The sequence below is a fragment of the Cyprinus carpio genome, chromosome B23, assembly GCF_018340385.1.
Source record: "Cyprinus carpio isolate SPL01 chromosome B23, ASM1834038v1, whole genome shotgun sequence".
Lineage (NCBI taxonomy): Eukaryota > Metazoa > Chordata > Actinopteri > Cypriniformes > Cyprinidae > Cyprinus > Cyprinus carpio.
The window spans coordinates 18,991,789-19,012,384 of NC_056619.1; the positions used below are offsets into that span (position 1 = coordinate 18,991,789).

The 20,596-nt window shown below is 35.4% G+C and overlaps 1 protein-coding gene across 1 annotated transcript; it reads right to left on the reverse strand.

The window, feature by feature from the left end:
• Positions 1 to 15,953: 15,953 nt before the first annotated feature.
• Positions 15,954 to 20,290, reverse strand: LOC122141863 (2-aminomuconic semialdehyde dehydrogenase). Its single transcript, XM_042750322.1, has 7 exons — positions 20,031 to 20,290; positions 19,225 to 19,372; positions 18,590 to 18,745; positions 18,347 to 18,496; positions 17,634 to 17,890; positions 16,714 to 16,875; positions 15,954 to 16,531 (listed from the first exon to the last, which is right to left on the reverse strand). Exons 1-7 carry the CDS (start codon positions 20,163 to 20,165, stop codon positions 16,079 to 16,081), a joined length of 1,461 nt encoding a protein of 486 aa, XP_042606256.1. The 5' UTR covers positions 20,166 to 20,290; the 3' UTR covers positions 15,954 to 16,078.
• Positions 20,291 to 20,596: the final 306 nt, after the last annotated feature.

The following is a 20,596-nucleotide window of genomic DNA, read 5'->3' on the forward strand; positions in this document are numbered from 1 at the left end:
AGAATATTTAACCAAGATATAAAGGAAAAGAGAAGGATAGAGAGAGAGAGATGAGTCAGAGAGATGAAAACAATAAATTTGAGACAGAGCAGAAAGGACGGCTTGTGTTAAAGTGAATTGGATATGAGCAGAGAGATCCCAAAGGACTCGGCCTGGATTCTCACTGTTGAAAAAAAAAAAGAAAAGAGAAACACACCTCACTTTCACAGCTGATTGGTCCAAAGTCACCCCCAATTTATATCGGCATTGTCCGAAATGCTAAACCGTTAAATATTGAGAAGAGTTAACATAGAGAGAATGACCCAAATAATGACAGAAGTGAGCATCTTCTTAACAACTCTCTCGCTTCCTCACACAGGAATATGCCTTTCTCACAGTTCCTTGAAACCTGTCAGATCTGTAGATTTTACAGACAGCCTGAAGTGGGATCTTAACCTAGTTTCACTTCTCTGCTGCAGCTTTGTGGCATCAGGTAAAAAATGCAGAGGAGATCACACATGCATACACAGTACACACACACACACACGCCCTGCATTGTTTCCTAGAGGCTAAGTAGTCATTTATTGTCCAGTGTGTGGAATGCCATTGTACAACGTTACATAACTCAAAAAAAAAGTCTTCCTGGCATTAGAACCAGTGCTGATAACATTCCACTGCCCTTCAAAATGACCTTCAACACACACATACAAACTCAGATTTCTACTCTTTTCCGATCTGACATCCTTCTTCATATTACAAAGCTATGAGGCTGCTTGAACATTGTCTAAATGTGTGTTTGAATGGATTTGTGTGAATAATGTGTCCATGTGTTTTTACACGCTGTGTGTTGTATGTGCACAGCTGAGTAATTCTGAAACTGCGGGAAATGCAGTGAAGCATGCACATCCAAACATGACTAATACAGGTACGCTACAAAAGAAATAAAAGGCAAAATCAAAACATGATGTTGCTTTTTCAAAATATTTATTCATTTCCTCATCAAACAGATGTACTGTATAAAGTCTCAAACTCTTCATCAGATTTTGGCACAAATTACAGCAAAATGGTGAAAAGAATAAATATAATTTTTATTTTTTCATTATTTATTATTATCTCTAATAACACTACTGCTGAAAAGTTTGGGGTTGGTAAGATTTTATAACGTTTTTTATTGCTCACCAAGGCTGCATTGATTTGATCCAAAATACAGTAAAACAGTAATATTTTGAAACATTTTTACTATTTAAAAGAACTATTTTCTATTTTAATATAATGTAAAATGTAATTTATTCCTGTGATGTTAAAGCTGAATTTTCAGCATCGTTACTCCAGTCTCCAGTTACACATGATCCTTCAGAAATCATTCTAATATGCTGACTGGTGCTCAAGAAACATTTATTATTATCAATGCTGTGATGTGTAAACATTTTCAAGAGTATTTGATGAATATAAAGTTCAAAAGAAAAGCATTTATTTGAAATAGAAATCTTTGGTAACAATGTCAAAGTCTTTACTGTAACTTCTGATCAATTTAATGCATCCTTACTGAATAAAAGTATTAATTTCTGTTGAACTTTTAAAAGCTCAGAAGCACAATTATTTGTTGAATAATTTACAGTGTGTGCAAAACGTGGGTTACACAACTCACGAAAATCATCTCGCTTTATCACTCTGTCCATCAGACAAGCATGTCAGCTTCTGTAGAGGTCCAACAGGATTTCCTGAAGCATCAGTGAAGATCCGGTACCCTTGACTTCCTTGATCCCATCCGGAGTTCCAGGTTCAGGCTGCCGAGAGCTTCATCAGGACAGGACTTACAAGGCTTAATCTGTAGTCAGAAAACAATCATGATCACACATCCTGAGCCCCTCAAATGCGGTGTGAGTCATCAATCAAAAGACACATTGGACCCCATTTGCACCCATATTAAATGTAAGCAACTTGTGATCAGATCACACCAAAACAGATATTACCGTACAAAATAAAATAATTTGCGCTCTTTCTTTGCTTACTATAATAGCTCATATGAAAGCAGTTAGTTTAACAGATGTCAGGAGTGTTGTCATCCAAGTTTTTTTTTTTAGGAGTTTGCGGCTAGTGTATTGTACGGGTTTCAAGTTGGCAGTGCTGCTTTGAGTTTGTGAGTTGTTTGTTTTTGATGAGTGACTGAAGTGTGTTAAAGGCTTGAATGGTTATTCATGTGCTAATGAAGATGTGAGTGAATTTCTCTCTCAACCACACACACACACACACATAATTAGAAGTCAAGGTTTGTATGAATGAAAACTAATTAGTTAATTTCATTCTTTTGTTACAGCTGGAAACATTTCTAATTCAGTGCAGCACTGTTGTGTGTGTTTGCTGATCAGTATTCAGACTGTGTGTGCACTAAGATGATTTGTATGCACGCTGTGTGCTCTTACAACTTGCATAAGCACCCCTCAGCTCATCCTGCATGCTGATTGGCTGGAACTTAACGTCACACAACTGTAAGGGTCTCATCTGACCACAGAATGATACAGGCCACACATGGAAACAATGGTATCCAGGCAACAATATCCCAGCAACAGCATCCGCCTCTAAAGGGATAAAGTGAAACAGGCAACTTTTTTTTTTACATTCACATTCTAGTGAATATTTGATGTATTAAAGTTAAGAAAATTCTGTCATTATTTACTCACCCTCATATCGCTCCAAAGCCACATTTAATCTGTGAAAAACATAAAAGAGAATTTTTAAAGAATCTTCAAAAAGTTTTTTTTTTCAATAAAACCACCATGAGCTGTCAAATACATCAATAAAACTGATCTATTGCAACTGTAAGGCTGTTTTATCTTTTATTTCTCCCTTCCTCCTCTGTTTTTTTGTTTTGTTTTGTTTTGTTTTTTCTGGCTGCCTTCTTATATTTTAATCTGCAGAATATCATCTGTATAAACAAAATAAGCTAGTAAAATAAATAAAAATGATGGTAAGACAGTTAAATTTTAATATCACATCCAGTCCCAGACATTCAGGGCTTAAGGCTGATCCTAAAAACATAGACAAATTACCACTGTGAATCACTGCTGGTGAAGATCCTTGTGTAACCTGCATTTGGGGGGATGCTGTGCTTGTTAAGGGGGCTGAAGAGACGGTAAGTCAGCCGGTTCCCTTCACCCTGAGGGCCAAAGGCAGGAGGAGACCAGCTGTCCGCTCTCTCTCTTTCTTTTCTCGGCCTGGCTTACGTAAGACTGACAATCAGCATCTTCTTTATCTGATGCTGGTAGAATGTGGCATGTGCGAGTATCTGAATTCTATCTTGCAGATTCTGCAGTAATTGGTCTTTCTGAAATTAGAAATTTTGCACAGTTTTCCTTTGTACTTACCCTTGAAATGTCTAAATGCACTTTTTTGGGCTCCAGTGCTATCCATGATTTCCATATTGTGTTTTTTTCTCTTTCGTGTTAGTTTGGGGCAGATTCCTGTGGTGAATTTGATTACAATGTCTGGTTTAGTCCATATTGACGGCCAATGGCCTCTTAGACTGTGTGCACATGAATGAGACCACTAATGCAATCATCCCTCCACAACCATATTACACAACAGCAAGGTCACTGCCTCTCTTGTTAAAATATTTGTGCATGTCAACTGCTTTTTTTTTTAAAATATTTGTGCAGTTAACATCTCGTCTAACATTGGGATGATATGTCTATTGTGCATTTGATTTTGGGTTACAGGTCTTATGTGTGTATATATTTTGCTTCTTCATATTACACAACAGCAAGGTCACTGCCTCTCTTGTTAAAATTTTTGTGGTGTTTTGGCTTGCACAATGGTGGTTTGTAGGGCACTTTTATATTCTCTGTAAAACTGCACTGGAGACATTTGTATTGTGAAAAGCTCTATACAAAACATTTTGGATCAAAATTAAAGATTCACAATTCTTTCAAATGTAATATGGGCATCAACATGAACATTTTCTAATGATTATCTTGAAATGCATGTTGAATATATCACTTCATAGCCAAACATGGAGTAACTTTATACCCATCAGCCCTGACAAACAGCTTTATTCCCACGTTAGGACAAAAGTTACAAAACTTCTGAAATGTTCTTCCTGTTCAGAAATATCTACACAATACACTGCAATTCCCTTTGCATTTTATTGTGAAATCCCCAGCTTGCACACTGACACTGTTGGTCATTTATCACACTTCATCATTTCTTCATTCTGTACATTCCTTTCTGACTGATCTTTTCAAAAAGATCATGTGATGCATGGGTGTGTCTGTTTTGTAAGTGTGCAAAGCATGATGGTGCTAATGTGCTTCTGGCCTTCTCCACACAAATTTAGCAAACAAAATAAACTCGCTTTACTTCACTAAACTATTAGGAAAAGAACTAAATCTTTACAGAAGTCAACTTCTCTATGAATGCTTATCTTACGTATATATATATATATATATATATATATATATATATATATATATATATATATAAAACAAGGTATAATATTTTGGTCAAAATGTATCTTCATTATATAGCTGACACTTACTTTAATGTATGTCTGTGTGATTTTATTGTGTCTACTATGTTTGTTCCTTCTGATATTTCTGTGGCACTGCAGTTTTCTTCACTCATTAATATTCTAAAGCAGAAAAACAGTTTAAAGGAGGGAATAATGGTTTTATAATTAGTCATTTTTATTTTTGTCTTTAAGATAACAAAATTACTTTTGGCAAATCCGTGGTAAAACTAGGTCATTCTACATTTGGTTCATTTAGGTCTTTGTCTTGGTAATCAGTTCTCTCATATTAACACATTACAAAAATAATCTTTTGAAAAAAACTGTAATTTCCTTATTAGAAGAGGATTGAGGAAGAACAGTGAGATCATTGTTCTCGTCCTCTCCTGATTTCCTCAATCATCACAGCCATAAACTGATGGAATCTTTTCTCCACACACACACACACACACACACACACACACACACACACACACACACACACACACACACACACACACACACACACACACACACACACACACACACACACACACACAGAGACACACACACAGTCAGCAGTCAGTATGCCTCAACTCTTGGCTGCTTTTATGCCATTCCAGGCCTTCACTGGCTTTAAAATAGCTTCACTCTATGGTCAGGAAGAGGGGTGTGTATGGACAGGAAGTAGCAGAGAAGAGCTGGAGACGGCCGTCTGCACAGCACAGCTCAGGGTCAAGAGTCACACACAACTCTACTCACAATGCACAGCTCTGCAGGAAAAAGACACACAGTGGGGTCTAAAAGTCTGAGGCCACCAGTGGAAATGCTTTTATTTTTCTTTTTTTAATCCAGCACTTTTTTTAAACAAATTATGTAATCAGCAGATTAATTTTACTAGTAAAAATTTTAACTGTACATCATTACTTTTATTTGGTTCTTTTTTTTTATTTACAGATTTTATTTAGATTTTCAATGTGATCTGAAACTTTTCGACCCCACCGTGTGCTCACACACATATACACAAAGGTATACACACAATTTGTATGTAAATGACAAAGACAATAGTAGTAGTAGTAAGCATAAAAGAAACTATCACATGGAGATGGAGTGTCATCTCTCTTTCACTTGCAGATTGTTGTTATTTTTAGTGCCTCTTTATTGTTGGACACAGAGAGAGGTTAACAGTGCAATCCTGGTATCTTTTTTGTTGGAAACACGCTGGGAATTATCCCGGAAAGCAGGCTCTGACATCTGAATGTCTGTTGGCAGATTTATAAGAGCTCTGATGACCCCATATATGTGCAAGGTCAGGTTTCTGTGTATGATGAGTCAAAGACCATCATGGGTCATTTAGCGGGGGGGTGAATCTTACAAAGAAATATTCTGAAAGGTCATGATTCAGCCCAAAATCAAAAAATACATATTTTGCATAAAGACAATGAAATTTATTTAAGGACCAATAAGATTTTTGCATTTTGACATTACAGTCAAGACAATTACATAAATAAATTTAGCCCTAAAATTCTCATGACTTTAAAGTGGAAAAAATTTAATACTGTAATATAAACCATCCTATCTATGTACAAGTATTTATTCTTTTTTGATTAAAATAGACCCAACAAATACTACAATGACATATAAATAATTTACAATTTTAACAAAGTTTTTAATGTATTATTATTATTATTATTATTATCTAGTTTTATTGATTATCTTCAATATGAAAATAATTTATTTAAAATACAGTAAGGACAATTTGGGGGAAACATGGTGATAATAGTGTCACAGTGCAAAAAACATCTTCAAATGTTTTTTTTTTTATATATAAAAAAAAATTTTTCATTTTTTTTTTTGTTTTTGGGTTGAAAAAATGTTTTTTTAAAAGGGTATTGTGATCTTTTTAGAATATAGCAACCTGCAGAAATCTTGTTTTTTTTTCAACCAACCACACAACTCTCTCTCTTTCTCTGCCTAAAGATATGTGATTGGTTACCTATATTTATAACCTCTAATAACCTCCTTACAAACATGTACTTTTCAGGCATACCTACAAAGTGTGTGTAGGGGGGAGTATGTGCATTTTCTCATGTTATGGTGCAACATACCCATCCAAACACAGAAACCAAAACAACGTCTGGATGAAGACAACGTGTCAGTGTGCTCCTGTGATGCACAGCATTCACGATACTCCCAAACACTGGAAATCAACACAAACGTAAGGAGAGAATTAATGATTAGTAGAGGATCAATGAAGAATTTTAGAGGGGAGCGAGAAGGTTGGCTTCAAAACAACAGTAAAAATCACTCTGCCATGTTGATGGCCAGCTAGACAACAAGAAAGCATAATATAAAGACCACACATATAAAGAATAAAGCCATCACACCCTTGCAAAGCAATCATCAGATGGGTGTCATTGGGTGTGGGTTTAGTTGTTCTGGGAGTTTGTGGCTTTCTAAATTGACGATTGCCTGTAGAAGGCCGTCTGAGATGCCCACTCATGCTTATGGGTCAGCTGACTAGGGTGGAACAGAGTGTCTTTTGTTCACTAGAACCACCTCCGTTTACTGAGGAAACAAATAACAAAAGCAAAACCTTTTTTTGTTTTGTTTTGTTTATGTGGCATACGCACACATTTTGGCTATGACCAGTGTGTTGGTGAGGGGTACGCTCTGTACCCTCAGCAGTTTCTGGAGAAAGAGTTCCGGAGGCAATCTTTAGTTCTTTGTCTTTGCTGTAACATTTAATTGGTTGGCCTTAGCTAAAAGCATGCCAAATTACTGCCTTAAAAATGTAAACGTACTTATAAGGAATCTTAATGAAAGTACTCAACTAAATACAGGTACACCTAATGATCATCTCATAGTACTTAGATATTTAAAGTTAACTGTTTTTTCAGGTAGCCATTGCTCACATAAATGATTAAAATAGAATTGTTTTACACAATTCAACTGAGTTTAAAATGATTAGTCGTAGAACTTGTGCTAGACAATAGACTGTATAAAAAAATGCTAGACATGTTTAGTCGATTTGGCGTAATTTTACCTTTCAAACAAAGCAAGTGGGACCAAATCCAATTTGGTCTCTTTATATTCCTTCTTTTTTTATTTACTGTCTTCCATGCCTTTACGGATGTTTGACTTTGTAACCCGCTGATGACAGATGAAAAATCGCAAATATTAAATATCCAAACTGCATGTACCACGCGCTCAGCTGACCATATATGGAGTTCCTGCTGTGAACACGAAAAATGATTGACTGGCAGATGTGCCGTATATATGACCTGGAAATTGTTTTTATTTGTAAGTAACCTAGGTTTTAATACTTTGTCAATGTAATTTAAATATGGAAGCAAAGATATATACTGTACAGTACTGTGCAAAAGTCTTAGGCCACTAGTATTTTCACCAACAACAAAAAAATCAGGTTTTAATTTAAGTTTTAGACTTAAGAAGAACTGTGGCAACGTCTCCAAGATGCTTCAAGAAACCTACTCGCAAAGCTACAGTACTTTTTAAAGTTGTTATGGTTTTCTAATATTTATGTTTTTTTTGGTTTTAGGGTTTTTTTGATTTGAACATTTTGAATGTTTCTGAATCTGACACACTCAGTTCAGTTCATGGATTCTTTCTCCTAATGAGCTGATGATCTGAATCAGGTGCGATAAATAAGGGAGACAAACAAAATGTGCAGAGCAGTGGGTCCTGAGGACTGGAGTTGAGAACCACTCTGTTGCAGTGTTTCATAGATTGTTTAAGTTTAGTTCTAGCGTAGATTAAGTTATTTTTAATTTGTTTCAAAATTAAAATCAGTTAGCTTAGTATTCATCTAGCTCTTTCTTTCTCTTTCAGGGTGGAGTGAGTGAGGTATGGTTTAAATTCATCTATCTGCCTTTCTTATGATACTATAAGACATCGAACCATTTTTGTTTTAAAGTCAGTCTAACTAGCTATGATGTTTCAACAAAGTGACTATAAAAGTGAAATTTCTCTCTCTTTTTGTCTGTGGTCTCTGAGTACTCTTTTGAAATCTTCCCTGCAGTGCATCTGCGTCATATTCATTTACCTGCTCTCTTGTGTGTGTGTGTGTGTGTGTGTGTGTGTGTGTGTGTGTGTGTGTATTGAAGGGACAATGTGGGCCGAGAAGAATCCAAGGAAATGTTGCTTTCTCTACAGGCTTTGTTCAAGTCAGGAAATCAGCTGCTGCATGTTCATTGAATACAGTTAAAACACAGATACACAGACATATGGACTCACACACTTTTGATACACTGCCTGAATGGCTGACAGAGACGCCTGTCTGAGGCGGAAGGAGTATAATAGACTGAAAGAGACGGTAACACAAAGTATCTAAACACACGCACACGGGAAACACAGTTGTAGTCTTCCGTGTCAAGACGTCTCCCTTGTGTCTCATGGACGGCACACCTACACACTCCCTTCCAGCAGTGGAGTCAAGACGTCTGTCTCTCTTAGGGTCGTTTATCTGACACACCTGCAAAACTGCCTTCAATCAATCAATGAGTCCAAAAAGAGAGCAGAAAATTTGTGTTTTATGAAGTGAAATCCTTTCAACCTTGGCTTTTGCAGTTTGCAGCCTAAATCACAACACACAACATCTGATATGTCCATGGATTTGTGTGTTATCCTGTCCATACTAATCTTCTCAGTGCAGATTAAATATTGGTACATGTGCTGCCAAAGTAAGCGCAATGCTTTTGAGCCTTTTTTTTTAATATAAATGCAAGTTTACCTCTGTGCCTATTACTCTAAACTCATATTTTGCAATTAGCGGACAAGAAAAAACTATAGTAAATAAATATTATACAATATTTTAATACCTCAGTTTTTTGTTTTAGACATCAGACAATTCATTTGTTTCTATTTTTTGTATAATAAAATTAAACATAGACCTGCTGTAACTATGAACTTCCGAACTATAAAAGAGCAACAAATAAATAATAAACGGAGCAATTCCAAGAGGGTCCTCGCACCACCGGTGCTCGGGCCCTAATAAGCAATACAAAAATGATAATAATAATATTATTAATAATAATAATTATAATAATTACTTTGGAAAGCCCAAAAACAAACAAACAAACAAACAAAATAGTACTTTTCCCTACAGGGAATTTGACCACTGATTATTTCAAATATTTGGACTTAGTATAATGAATTTTTAATACTGGGGGACATTTTCCCCTCCAAGTCTATGGTGGATTTGGCCCTGATGAGAATGTAAATAAAAGCAATGACGCACTCCGTATCTAGGACAAGGTCAGCCAGTCACCTTTGTGTTTGCAGTGGGTGTGTGTGTGAGGGGAATGTTAAGGGAGGTGTGTCACTGTCCACCAATTCGGAGAGAGATCTAGCTGTCTGCCTGTATTTCTTCACAAACATTTATTTGCTTGACATAAAAATTTAGTTTGTTTAATCGATTCTGTGAATATTATTTGAAAGCTCAAAAACTCTTTTAATCGCCACGATGACTTCCCCTGTCAACAATGGGAATTACGCACAAGTTGTTATCTTTTCATCATAATTGCCTGTATTGTTTACACATCCAGGACAATATTCATTCATCACAAGTATGTAAGCTGTCCAGTGAGTTTAGAATCAATCAAGTGCATTCAGGATGACGCCTGACCACCTCTCTCTCGCTCTTCAGAGTGCGGCTGCTTTACTATGACGCAGGACTGTGTTAGATTAATTTAAATGTAATTGCATGTGATAAACCCTGTGAAAGTGTCTTTATGTCACATGACTAAATGTTTGTGTGAAACTGGTGTTGGTAAATTGCGTAGGACACTTCTGGCTGACACACTTGGTGAAGGACGCAATCCAACTATAATCTAAATGACAAAATTGACCGTGATGGAACTATAATCTAAATGACAAAATTGACTTCATTTTAAAAGCTGAATTTAACAACTTTATTGTCTGAAAACACTATTCTGTTGTTTCTCCTAGAAAATAGTGAGATTAAAGGGAAATCAAATTGAGACTTTTAAATCCACCGCTTCTCATATTTTTCTCCTGTGATCAAAGGTCAGAGATTTCAAAATGATTTTTGAAAATATTGAATTCATTTTAATAGTTTTTATTTTGTAAATATTTTATTATTTTCTTAGTTTTTATTCTGTAATCATTTTTCATTTTTATAAGTTTTTTTAGGTGTATCATTTTTATTGTTGCAATTTCCTCTGGACTGTAATGAGACCAAATAAAACTCCTTCAATATCTCACTTCCATAAAATAATTGTGTGCTCTGTACCTCTCTCATCTTACAAAATTATATCAGACACAAACAGAAAAACACTGAGCATGATTTCATCATCATGCACAAACGTGTCTGTGTCATTTGTGTTGCTGTGTGTGTAGTTTATGTTGTTTCCATGGAGCGAGACCATCTGGTGAATGGTGAATCACTAGTCAGCAGAAAGTGATCCAACACTTGGATTCATTTGAGCATCGACACCACAGTGCATGTTGCAAGACCCACGGTCATGTTGAGGAGGACTGGGAACTGCACCTCCCACATGACTGACAAATGACAGAGGATGTCCGAATTGGGTGATCAGCCTCACTCTTATATAAACAGAGAGAGTTCAATGTGTCCTGACACAGCATTATGGAAAACCTCATTTTAAAAGCCCATGTTTGCCACATATTAAATCAACATACATTCACAAACACGTTCAAATACACCATCTTTAATGTCTGACCCAAATCTCACTATTTTTTGGCATTTCATTTGTGTCACAGAGCTTAAACTTTAGTCAGCAGATACACAATTATGTAAGTCCCAGTCATGTGAAGGCCAACATGAAATCAGTTTATTTATTCACAATTTATGTGGTAATTGTGGTATGAAATATTGTTGGGATGGATTTAAATGTGGTAAAAATATCTAGAAGTCACAGCTGGTTATCATCAACATAATCAAACTAGGAAAACAGACTGGTGAGGGGCATATTTAGAGTTTTATGAATGGAAAGCTACAGAGCTTTTTGTGGAATGCTGTGGGCACAGATTCCGTACAGGCCTAGTCATGAGTTTCATAACAGTGAGTCCAACTGCTTCCAGAAAGCTGGACAGTAAGTGTCTATATCCGTCAAGGGCTAAACAGCCAGTGTGTTGTGTTTAATGATGATTTTCTATGGAAACTCACATCAGACAAGCTTTCAATGTGCCATAACATCATGTCTGATGATCTAAAAGAAACTCAAGAGAGCTTTTGAGATAAAAGTGACTACAATAATCATTTATACTGAATGAAAGCCTGCTTCTGTCTCAGAGTGAAAATACTTGTAAGATCATTTTGAGTCCCAGCTCATCAAACTTTCCTGATCCTGTCCCCCTCTCTCTATCTCTACTGTGCTATCATAATAAAGGCAGAGACGCCAAAAAGAAATCTTAAATTTTTTTAAAATAAAGTCACATTGCGAGATATAAAGCCAAAGTTGCAAGAAGTAGCAAATTCTGAGACACTAAGATATAATCATAATTTTTTATATAAAGTTGTAGTTGTGAGATATAAAGTAACATTTCTGAATTATAAATTAGCAATTGTGGGAATTAAATCACAATTTTGAGAAATAACACATTTTGAAATATAAAGACATATTGTGATTTGTAAGATCAGTTTTTTGATTTGTTAGATTGGTTTTTTTTAAATTGTCAGTTGTTGGGATTTAAAGTCAAAGTTGTGGGGAATTAGAGAATTTTTTAAAAGTTTCAATTTTGACAAAGTTGCAGTTGCGACATATAAAGACACATCGTGAGAAATAAAGTCACAATTAGGAGAAAAAGTCATACATTCTGAGATATAATGACATATTTTGAAAATTAAAATAATTGTGAGATCATTTTTTTAAATAAAGTAACATTGTGAGATATGAATATGGGAAATAAAGTACAGTAGCAATCTGAGATATAAAGACACATTGTGAGACAAAGCCACAATTTTGAGATATAAAGTTACAATTTTGACATGTGAAGTTGTAATTGTGATATATGAAGTCATAATTGTTATCTGAAGATGCAGTCATGAGATACAGTCGCAATATAGACACAGTGAGAAAAAAGCCACTATCAGAAAAATAACGTTAATTTTTATTTGTTTGAATAAATTTTTAAATATGACACTGTTATTTGTGAGATCATTTTTTAAATAGTCATACTGTGAGATATAAAGACACAAATATGGGAAGTCAAAAATATGGGAAATAAAGTAGCAAATTTTGAGATATAAGGTCATGTTGTGAGATATAAAGTCGCAGTTGTGCGCTCTGTGAGAAATAAAGTCACAACTATGAGAAATAAAAGCATGAATTTTGAGATTGAGAAAGTTTGATGTGAGTAATAGACTGTTTTTCCCATCCTACTCCATCTCTAGAATATCTACACCTGTTCCTCACGGAGGTCATTAGCAATCTCTCTCCACTCCTCTGCTAGCAAGAAGGGTGGACTGGGAGGGTGGTACAGACACAAACATATTCCATACTTTTTTTTCCCTTTTGAAGGAAGTTTTCCAAGCTACGTGATCTTCCGCCATTTTCTTCCTGGGTCACGCACACCAGAGACAAGCTAATGAATGGGGAGAGACAGAAAGAGAAGGAGAGGGCTTTCTCCTTGTGTTTCCTGGAGTTTATTTAACCTGATTACACTTGAGATTTTTCTCACAAGTCAGCAATATTCATCAGAGCATTAGATGTCCTCCACCCACCGAGGGCCTCAATGGAAAAATGCCCTGATATGACCTGCTGTTCTGTTCACAGAACATTTTTACACGCACATGTTTATCTAGATATTTAATGGAAACATGCCATAGATGTCTGGTTTATATATATATATATACACTAACCAACATACTATAATGCTATGAAAACATATGTACCTCTTTTCCAGATTTAGCTGTTGTTTTGCATTTTGTTAGGTTTTTTGTATCAGATTTGACCTGGGGCACAACAATGGTTTCTGAACAGGTAGAATTGCGTTTATCAAAATAATAAAAAGCAATTATTTACTAAATTAATATGTATACATTTTGAAAAAAGGCTATTCTTGACAAGAAACATACTAAAGGCATCAGACCCTAGATCCATGGTTATTACAGGTGGCATCCTCAATATATGCATGCGTGTGTGTGTGTGTGTGTGTGTGTGTGTGTGTGTGTGTGTCCATGTGTGTATACACACAGGGTGGTACAGGCCATTGCCTGTGGCCAAATCAAAATAAAAGCTGGTAGCAAGGGCTCTGCCCTTTGAGCACGGATGGTGTGTGAGCATGCAGAGACGTGACTGAACACATTCACAAGTTTCCTTTAGTTTTCTAACACAAACGTGCACACACCCCTCATTAACTGAGAAAACCTTTCAATATAGATGCACGATATCACTGCTTTCCGGCACCATGCAGACACGTAGGCTGCTCTGGGTTTTTATGTCTTTTTCAGGACACTTTAAAAAATACAATTTAGAGGCAATCTACAGACAATTCTATATTTTGGAACTACTTAAATGTACTGTATATAAAATGTATATTTTATTTACTCACATGACTTTACATGGCCTAGAAATCACATTTTTGGTTTGTTAGCGTCCATTTTTTAAGGTCTGAAAGATTGTGATAAAGAGATTTGCCCTAAAGACCAGAGAGGACTCAATAGAGATCACGTGTCCATCACTTCAGCTGCTGTTTTGATTCATGTGAAACATTCTGGAGCACAGAACGGCTTTTGCAGGAATTAAATGTGTATGTGTGAGTTATGTGTGCTACAGAATGTGTCAGATAGTCACTTCCCACACTGTGATAAAACTCACACTCTGATAATTCTTGGAAACAGCACATTAATCCATACACCCAGCTGTGGGAAGCTAACACAAGAGTCTGCCAACCTAACAGCAATATTTGCACACATATGTTGTTCTGATAGGATATAAATCCGCTCTAGCGGTTAATAAACAGAACTGCACGCATCCCGCGGAAGAACATTCTAACCGGAGCTGCTACTTTAAGTTCATGTCTATGGCGATTCACACAGGTATGTGTTACTCCGCAGCGGTGACGACCCGAACAGGCTACAATAGTCCAAATATAATCACTTATTATAAATGTACCGTAGTGATTTGGGATAAGACAAAAAGGCGGTTTGGTAGATGAATTTATGACGTACTCGTTTATCATATACATTTAGCAAATTTTGAACACAGAAAAAGTTACATAGTGTCTCAAGACAGCAAAATGAGATTTAATGAAGGGGAAATTAAGTTTTTAAAGTTTCACAGACAGCGTTCATTACTTTTCCACTATGAGTGGCATTTAAAAATAAAACAAATGAATGATCTATTTATTCATTCAGAAAATAAAAAAGTAAAAAAAATACATGTAAAATGTTAAATTGTTTATTCTATAAAATTTAATGTGACAATAAAAATATATATAATTTCAAATGGTTTTATTATATGTGACCCTGGACCACAGAACCATCCATAAGGGTCTTTTTTTTAATTGGGATTTTCTACATCATTTGAAAGCTGAATAAACAAGCTTTCCATTAATGTATGGTTTGTTAGGAAAGATCTAAATATTAGAAAATCAAAACATTGAGAAAATCGCCTTTAAATTTGTCCAAATGTTTTCCAAATGAAGTCCTTAGCAATGTATATTACTAATCAAAAATTTAAATTTGTCCAGATGTTTTCAGGATGTGTTCATTATATATTTATGTTACTTATTATATAATTAATATCCTAATGATTTTTGGCATAAAAAAAATCTATAATTTTGACCCATACAATGTATTGTTGGTTATTTCTACAAATATACCTGTGCTACTTATGACTGATTTATATATGTGTATTTATATATATATTATATGTATATATATATCATAGTATATATATATATATATATATATATATATATATGTATATATATATGTATATATATATATATATATATATATATATATATGTGGTATATATATATATATATATATATATATATATATATATATGTATATATATATATATATATATATATATATATATATGTATATATATATATATGTGTTTATATATATATATATATATATATATATATGTATATATATATATATATTTTTTTTTTTTTTTTTTTTTATACAGTATTTTAAAGTACCACTCCAAGATATCAAAATCTGCAATCAAAACTCACAGATTTTTATCAAATTCGTCCAAAACCGAATTACGGAAGCTAAGATCTGCCCCTCCATTTAACAGCAATGAATTTTCATATTAAAAATGAACTAATTTGCATCTTTTTTTAGGAAATTTAGGAAAAACAAAGTTTTTTTAATTAATTTAAAAAAAAATATAATATTCATATTTAATTAAGATATATCTGATTTTAGGATATGTCTTAAAATGAAATACGCTAAAGAATATGTCAGTTTAAGACCACCGAGATGATTCACCCACATTCAATCACCAAAATCAGTATGGAGCACTTAGATTTTCTCTTGGACTTTATTCCCAATCATATCAAGTCTGATTGCTTCCTCTATATAATTTGTATACATATTTGAAATGACGCATGAAGCACACTGTGACTCATATATTGCTTCGTTCAGTGTCAGTGTTTGATGGTGATGGACTTCACCTCAGTGAAGAAGTGGTACGAGTCTTTTCCCCCCTCTCGACCAATGCCCGAGTTTTTCATGCCACCGAACGGGAGGTTTAAATCTCTGACCAGCCAGCAGTTGGTCCACACCAACCCAGCCTGCAGTTTCCTAGCAACCCTGTGCACGCGCCCCACATCTCGGGACCATACTGTGGCGGATAAACCGTAGCGGACATCGTTGGCCCGTGATATCACTTCCTCTTCCTCATCGAAGGGTGTCACACAGGTTACAGGACCAAAAATCTCTTCCTGCATCAATGCGGAGGAGTCTTTCACTCCAGAGATGATAGTGGGCAACATGAAATAGCCGCTCGCATTTGGTTGTGGAAGGATAAGTTTGTCCACACCCTCCCCACAATGCACCTGGGCACCTTCTTCCAGCGCCAAAGCAACATAACCTTTAACCTGTAGGAGTTAGCAGGCAATTTAAATGTTTTACGTGTCTATCTATTTGTAAACATAGTAATTTCATTTTATACGAAGATATTTTTCATATATCCACTTTCTAATCCGACATTGCCTGACACTTAACACTGAAAACGCAGTTTGTTTTATCAATAGAAACACATCTGTGATTATCATCAGACCTTCTGTAGATGCTCTTTGCTGATGAGTGCTCCATTGTCATTGGAGGGGTCAGAGGGCACTCCAGTTTTCCACTGACGAGCCGCCTCCACGAAACGAGCAAGGAATTCTGGGTAAATGCTGCGCTCAACAAAGATTCTGCTGGTGCACAGACAGATCTCTCCCTGAGAGAGAAGAGAAAAAGATGCAAATAAGTTCTTAAGTAAATCTCACAATTATCACTGGGTTGTGTAAACTAATTATATACAGACACTGTAAATATTAGCACAGAGATGATGTGTTTGTGTGTGAGTGATGTGAAGGCCTAAGTGAGAGAAAAAGAGAAAGAAAGAGAAAGCGTGAGAGAACAATGTACAGTGCTGTATTAATTTATGTGTTCTGAGCACCACAGTGTGGCAGAAAACTGAACTACATGGTGTCATCCCATTAAAAAGAAAGGTTTGAGACAGTATAATATAATAATATAATTTCAATGTTAACCCAATATGTTGTTTAATTCTGCTAATGTAGTCAGGTTATCATCTGTGTTGTTACTGTTAACTAAAATTGAATCATATTTAAGATTATTTTCCCTATTAAAAAAAAACAGAAATGAACTTTTTTTCTAACTGAAATAAAAGTGAATTACTAAAATTACTGAAACTAAAAAATAAATTAAAGCTAAACAGCATTATTAAAAAAAAAGAAAGTTAATTTAAAATATACTATAATACTATATAAATAATACTACAATAACTGATTATTATATATTATATTTTACTAAGAAGTCGCATTTTAATAGTATGGCAGTATGCAATTCTGCACAAAGCTAGTCTTAAAAAGAGAAACCTGCAGGATTTGATTGAGCTCAGTAATACACTGTAGTACATTTCTGCACTATATGAAAATGCAATCTGATTGGTTAAGCTCTGAATGGGCTAACCTGATTGGAGAAGCTGGATCGTACAGTAGTGCTGATGCACTGCTCCATGTCAGCATCAGCAAATATAATAGCCGGGTTTTTCCCGCCAAGCTCCAGTGAAAGCTTCTTACAGTACGGTGCACTGTGCTCTGTTATCAGTCTTGCTGTAGCTGTGCTCCCCGTAAATGAGATCAACGGCACGTCAGGGTGGGACACCAGTGCATCCCCGGCTCGTGGGCCCGTACCAAAGACAATGTTGATCACTCCAGGTGGAAAGCCTAGAAAAAGCATACACGGATAATACAGAAACATTCATTCAATTCGGAGGCTATCCAAGATGTAGATGAGTTTGTTTCTTGATGAGAACAGACTTGGACAAATTTAGCTTTTTATCACTTGCTCACCAATGGATTCACTGCAGTGAATGGGTGCCGTCAGTCCAAACATCACAATAATCCAAGAACTCCAGTACATCAATTAATGTCTTGTGAAATGAAAATCAGCATGTTTGTAATAAACAAATCAGTCTTTTGGAATATTCTGATGTTTTTAATCAGATTTTCAGACTCTCGTTCTGATGGCACCAATTCACTGCAAAGGATCCAGGGGTGAACAAGTGATAGAAAACTAAATTTCTCCAAATCTGACCTGATATAGAAACAAACTCATCAACATCTTGTCAATTTTGAACTATTCATTTTTCAAATCTGACATAAAACACACAAATCCCCCACCAGCTTCCTCCAATAGCTGACACATCATCCAGGCAGTGACGGAGGTCATTTCACTGGGTTTCGCCACCACAGTATTGCCTGCAGCAACAGCCGGGGCAATCTTCCAGGTCAGGAGGTACAAAGGCAGGTTCCATGGGCTTATGAGACCAGCTATAGACAGAGAATTTAACACAGATAGACCATATGAAAGGGAGTAATGCACTAATGAGAATAATAGTATAGTATGTATAGACAGACACATACCCACTCCTACAGGAGAGCGTACTGTGTAGTTGAGACAGCCCATGTGATCCATCTGACTGCAGTCATTAGTGTGATGCAGGACAGATGAAGCAAAAAAACGGAAGTTGTACGCTGATCGTGGAATGTCCACATTGCGGGCAAAAGTTATAGTCTTCCCTGGAGAAAAAGAAGCGGAACGGAGTCCATTTAATGCTTTAAGAGACCTCCGAAACAAAATGAATGAAAGTGAATGAAAATGTTCAGTGACAGAAAGTACAAAGTAATACTGACAAATCTATCTTTCTATCTATCTAGTTCTAAATTAAAAAAAAAAAAATGCTAAAAAGTTTAAATTTAAGCTAAAGTCAGATAGACAAGAGCTAGATGACGAAATAAAATAAAAGCTATTATAAAATATTAATAAGACACTATAGTAGTATATCAATTCTATTAAATAACACTCATATGTGTGGCCATTCAGGTTACATATAAGCCACTGAAAAACACCAGATCTGTTGACCACAAGAAAAGTACATTGCTGACTCATTTAAATTCTGTCTACCTTTGGTCTATGGTGCATTAGTAAGTCCTTTGAACGTATTAAGTGTAAGCTGATTAGTTTGTGCTGTATTACAGTGCAGTTTCTAGTGTTTTACCCTGGTCTTTAGACTCAGCCTGGACAAACTCCTCCAGTCGAGCCTCTATCAGATCTGCTAGTTTATTCAGTACTTTGGATCTCTCTGCTGGACTCTTTGTGGACCAATCAGGAAAGGCCTCTTTGGCTGCCCTCACTGCAGCATCCACCTATAAGCAGTGGGAAAAGGGTTAACTCATGTGAATTGGGTATATCTTCCTTTACACAGGCATTGGCCCATTTTAGGATATGATAGTGTTATGTAATGCCATTATTTAAGTATTAAAACTCTTTATTAAGTGCATAAAAATGGACTATACTGACTATAAAATATATTAAGTGAATCTATAGTATAATACAGAACAAAACAGTAATGGACTGTACATTCTACATCTAAACTATTTTCTGTTCCACTGACCCAGACAAGTTCTTCTGGTGTGAGCTATAATAGTTACTAATTAAACACTGGACCTTGAGCGTTGCCCACCTGATTATGACCAGTGTTTACTGTGAGAAGTATATGAGACCAAAGGTACATCACACTGACTCAGTATCATTACTCTTGCCTTCCTTGGAATTTGTGTCTTTAGCCAAATAATCTTCTAACTAGTTACATATTATTAAAGGTGAAACTACAATGATTTTTTAATTTTTTTTTTACACTAGAAACAAATGAAAATGTTTAACTAGTAAAAAAACACATTCAGACAAATGGACAAGACAGTATATCTAAAGCGACACAGAAGATAATTGATAATGCAAAACTGACATCTTCAAATATTAGAAAGAAATTGAGAATAATAAGAAAGAGATCAAGAAAAATCTTACCTCCTGAGGTCCACTGTCTGGAACTTTGCAATAAACCTCTCCAGTCGATGGGTTGAAAGAGTCAATTAGCTTGGAACATGGTACAAACTTCCCACCAATATAGTTTTCCAGCACAAGGTATTTGTCTTTTGACATTGTAGAAAAATTTGATTAAAAATCAGTTTTGCAGACGAAAGAAAAACCTGAAATGTTTGCGCACCAGTCAGTACACGGTTACATATGAGCTTTCACCGGACTCTTTTGCAATCTGTTTACTCAAGTAAATGAGAGGTTGCATAGTAAACTAAATGGCTCCTCCAGTAGATATGACACTCATTAATTAGAGCACAAGTTTGGCATACCTTGCTGGAGGTTTTGAGATATTATTCACATTCCCTTTGAAAAGGGAATTGATGTCTTGAGTTGGATATTAAACACTGCTATTGATGGCTGACCAATACATTTACAATAAATTTTACCAAATAAATCAATTCAAAACTAAATAAACTATAGAAGACTAATCCTCAACACATTTAAAGGGATTATTAGAGACAAACGTGTTTATAATATACTGAAATGCCCATTTG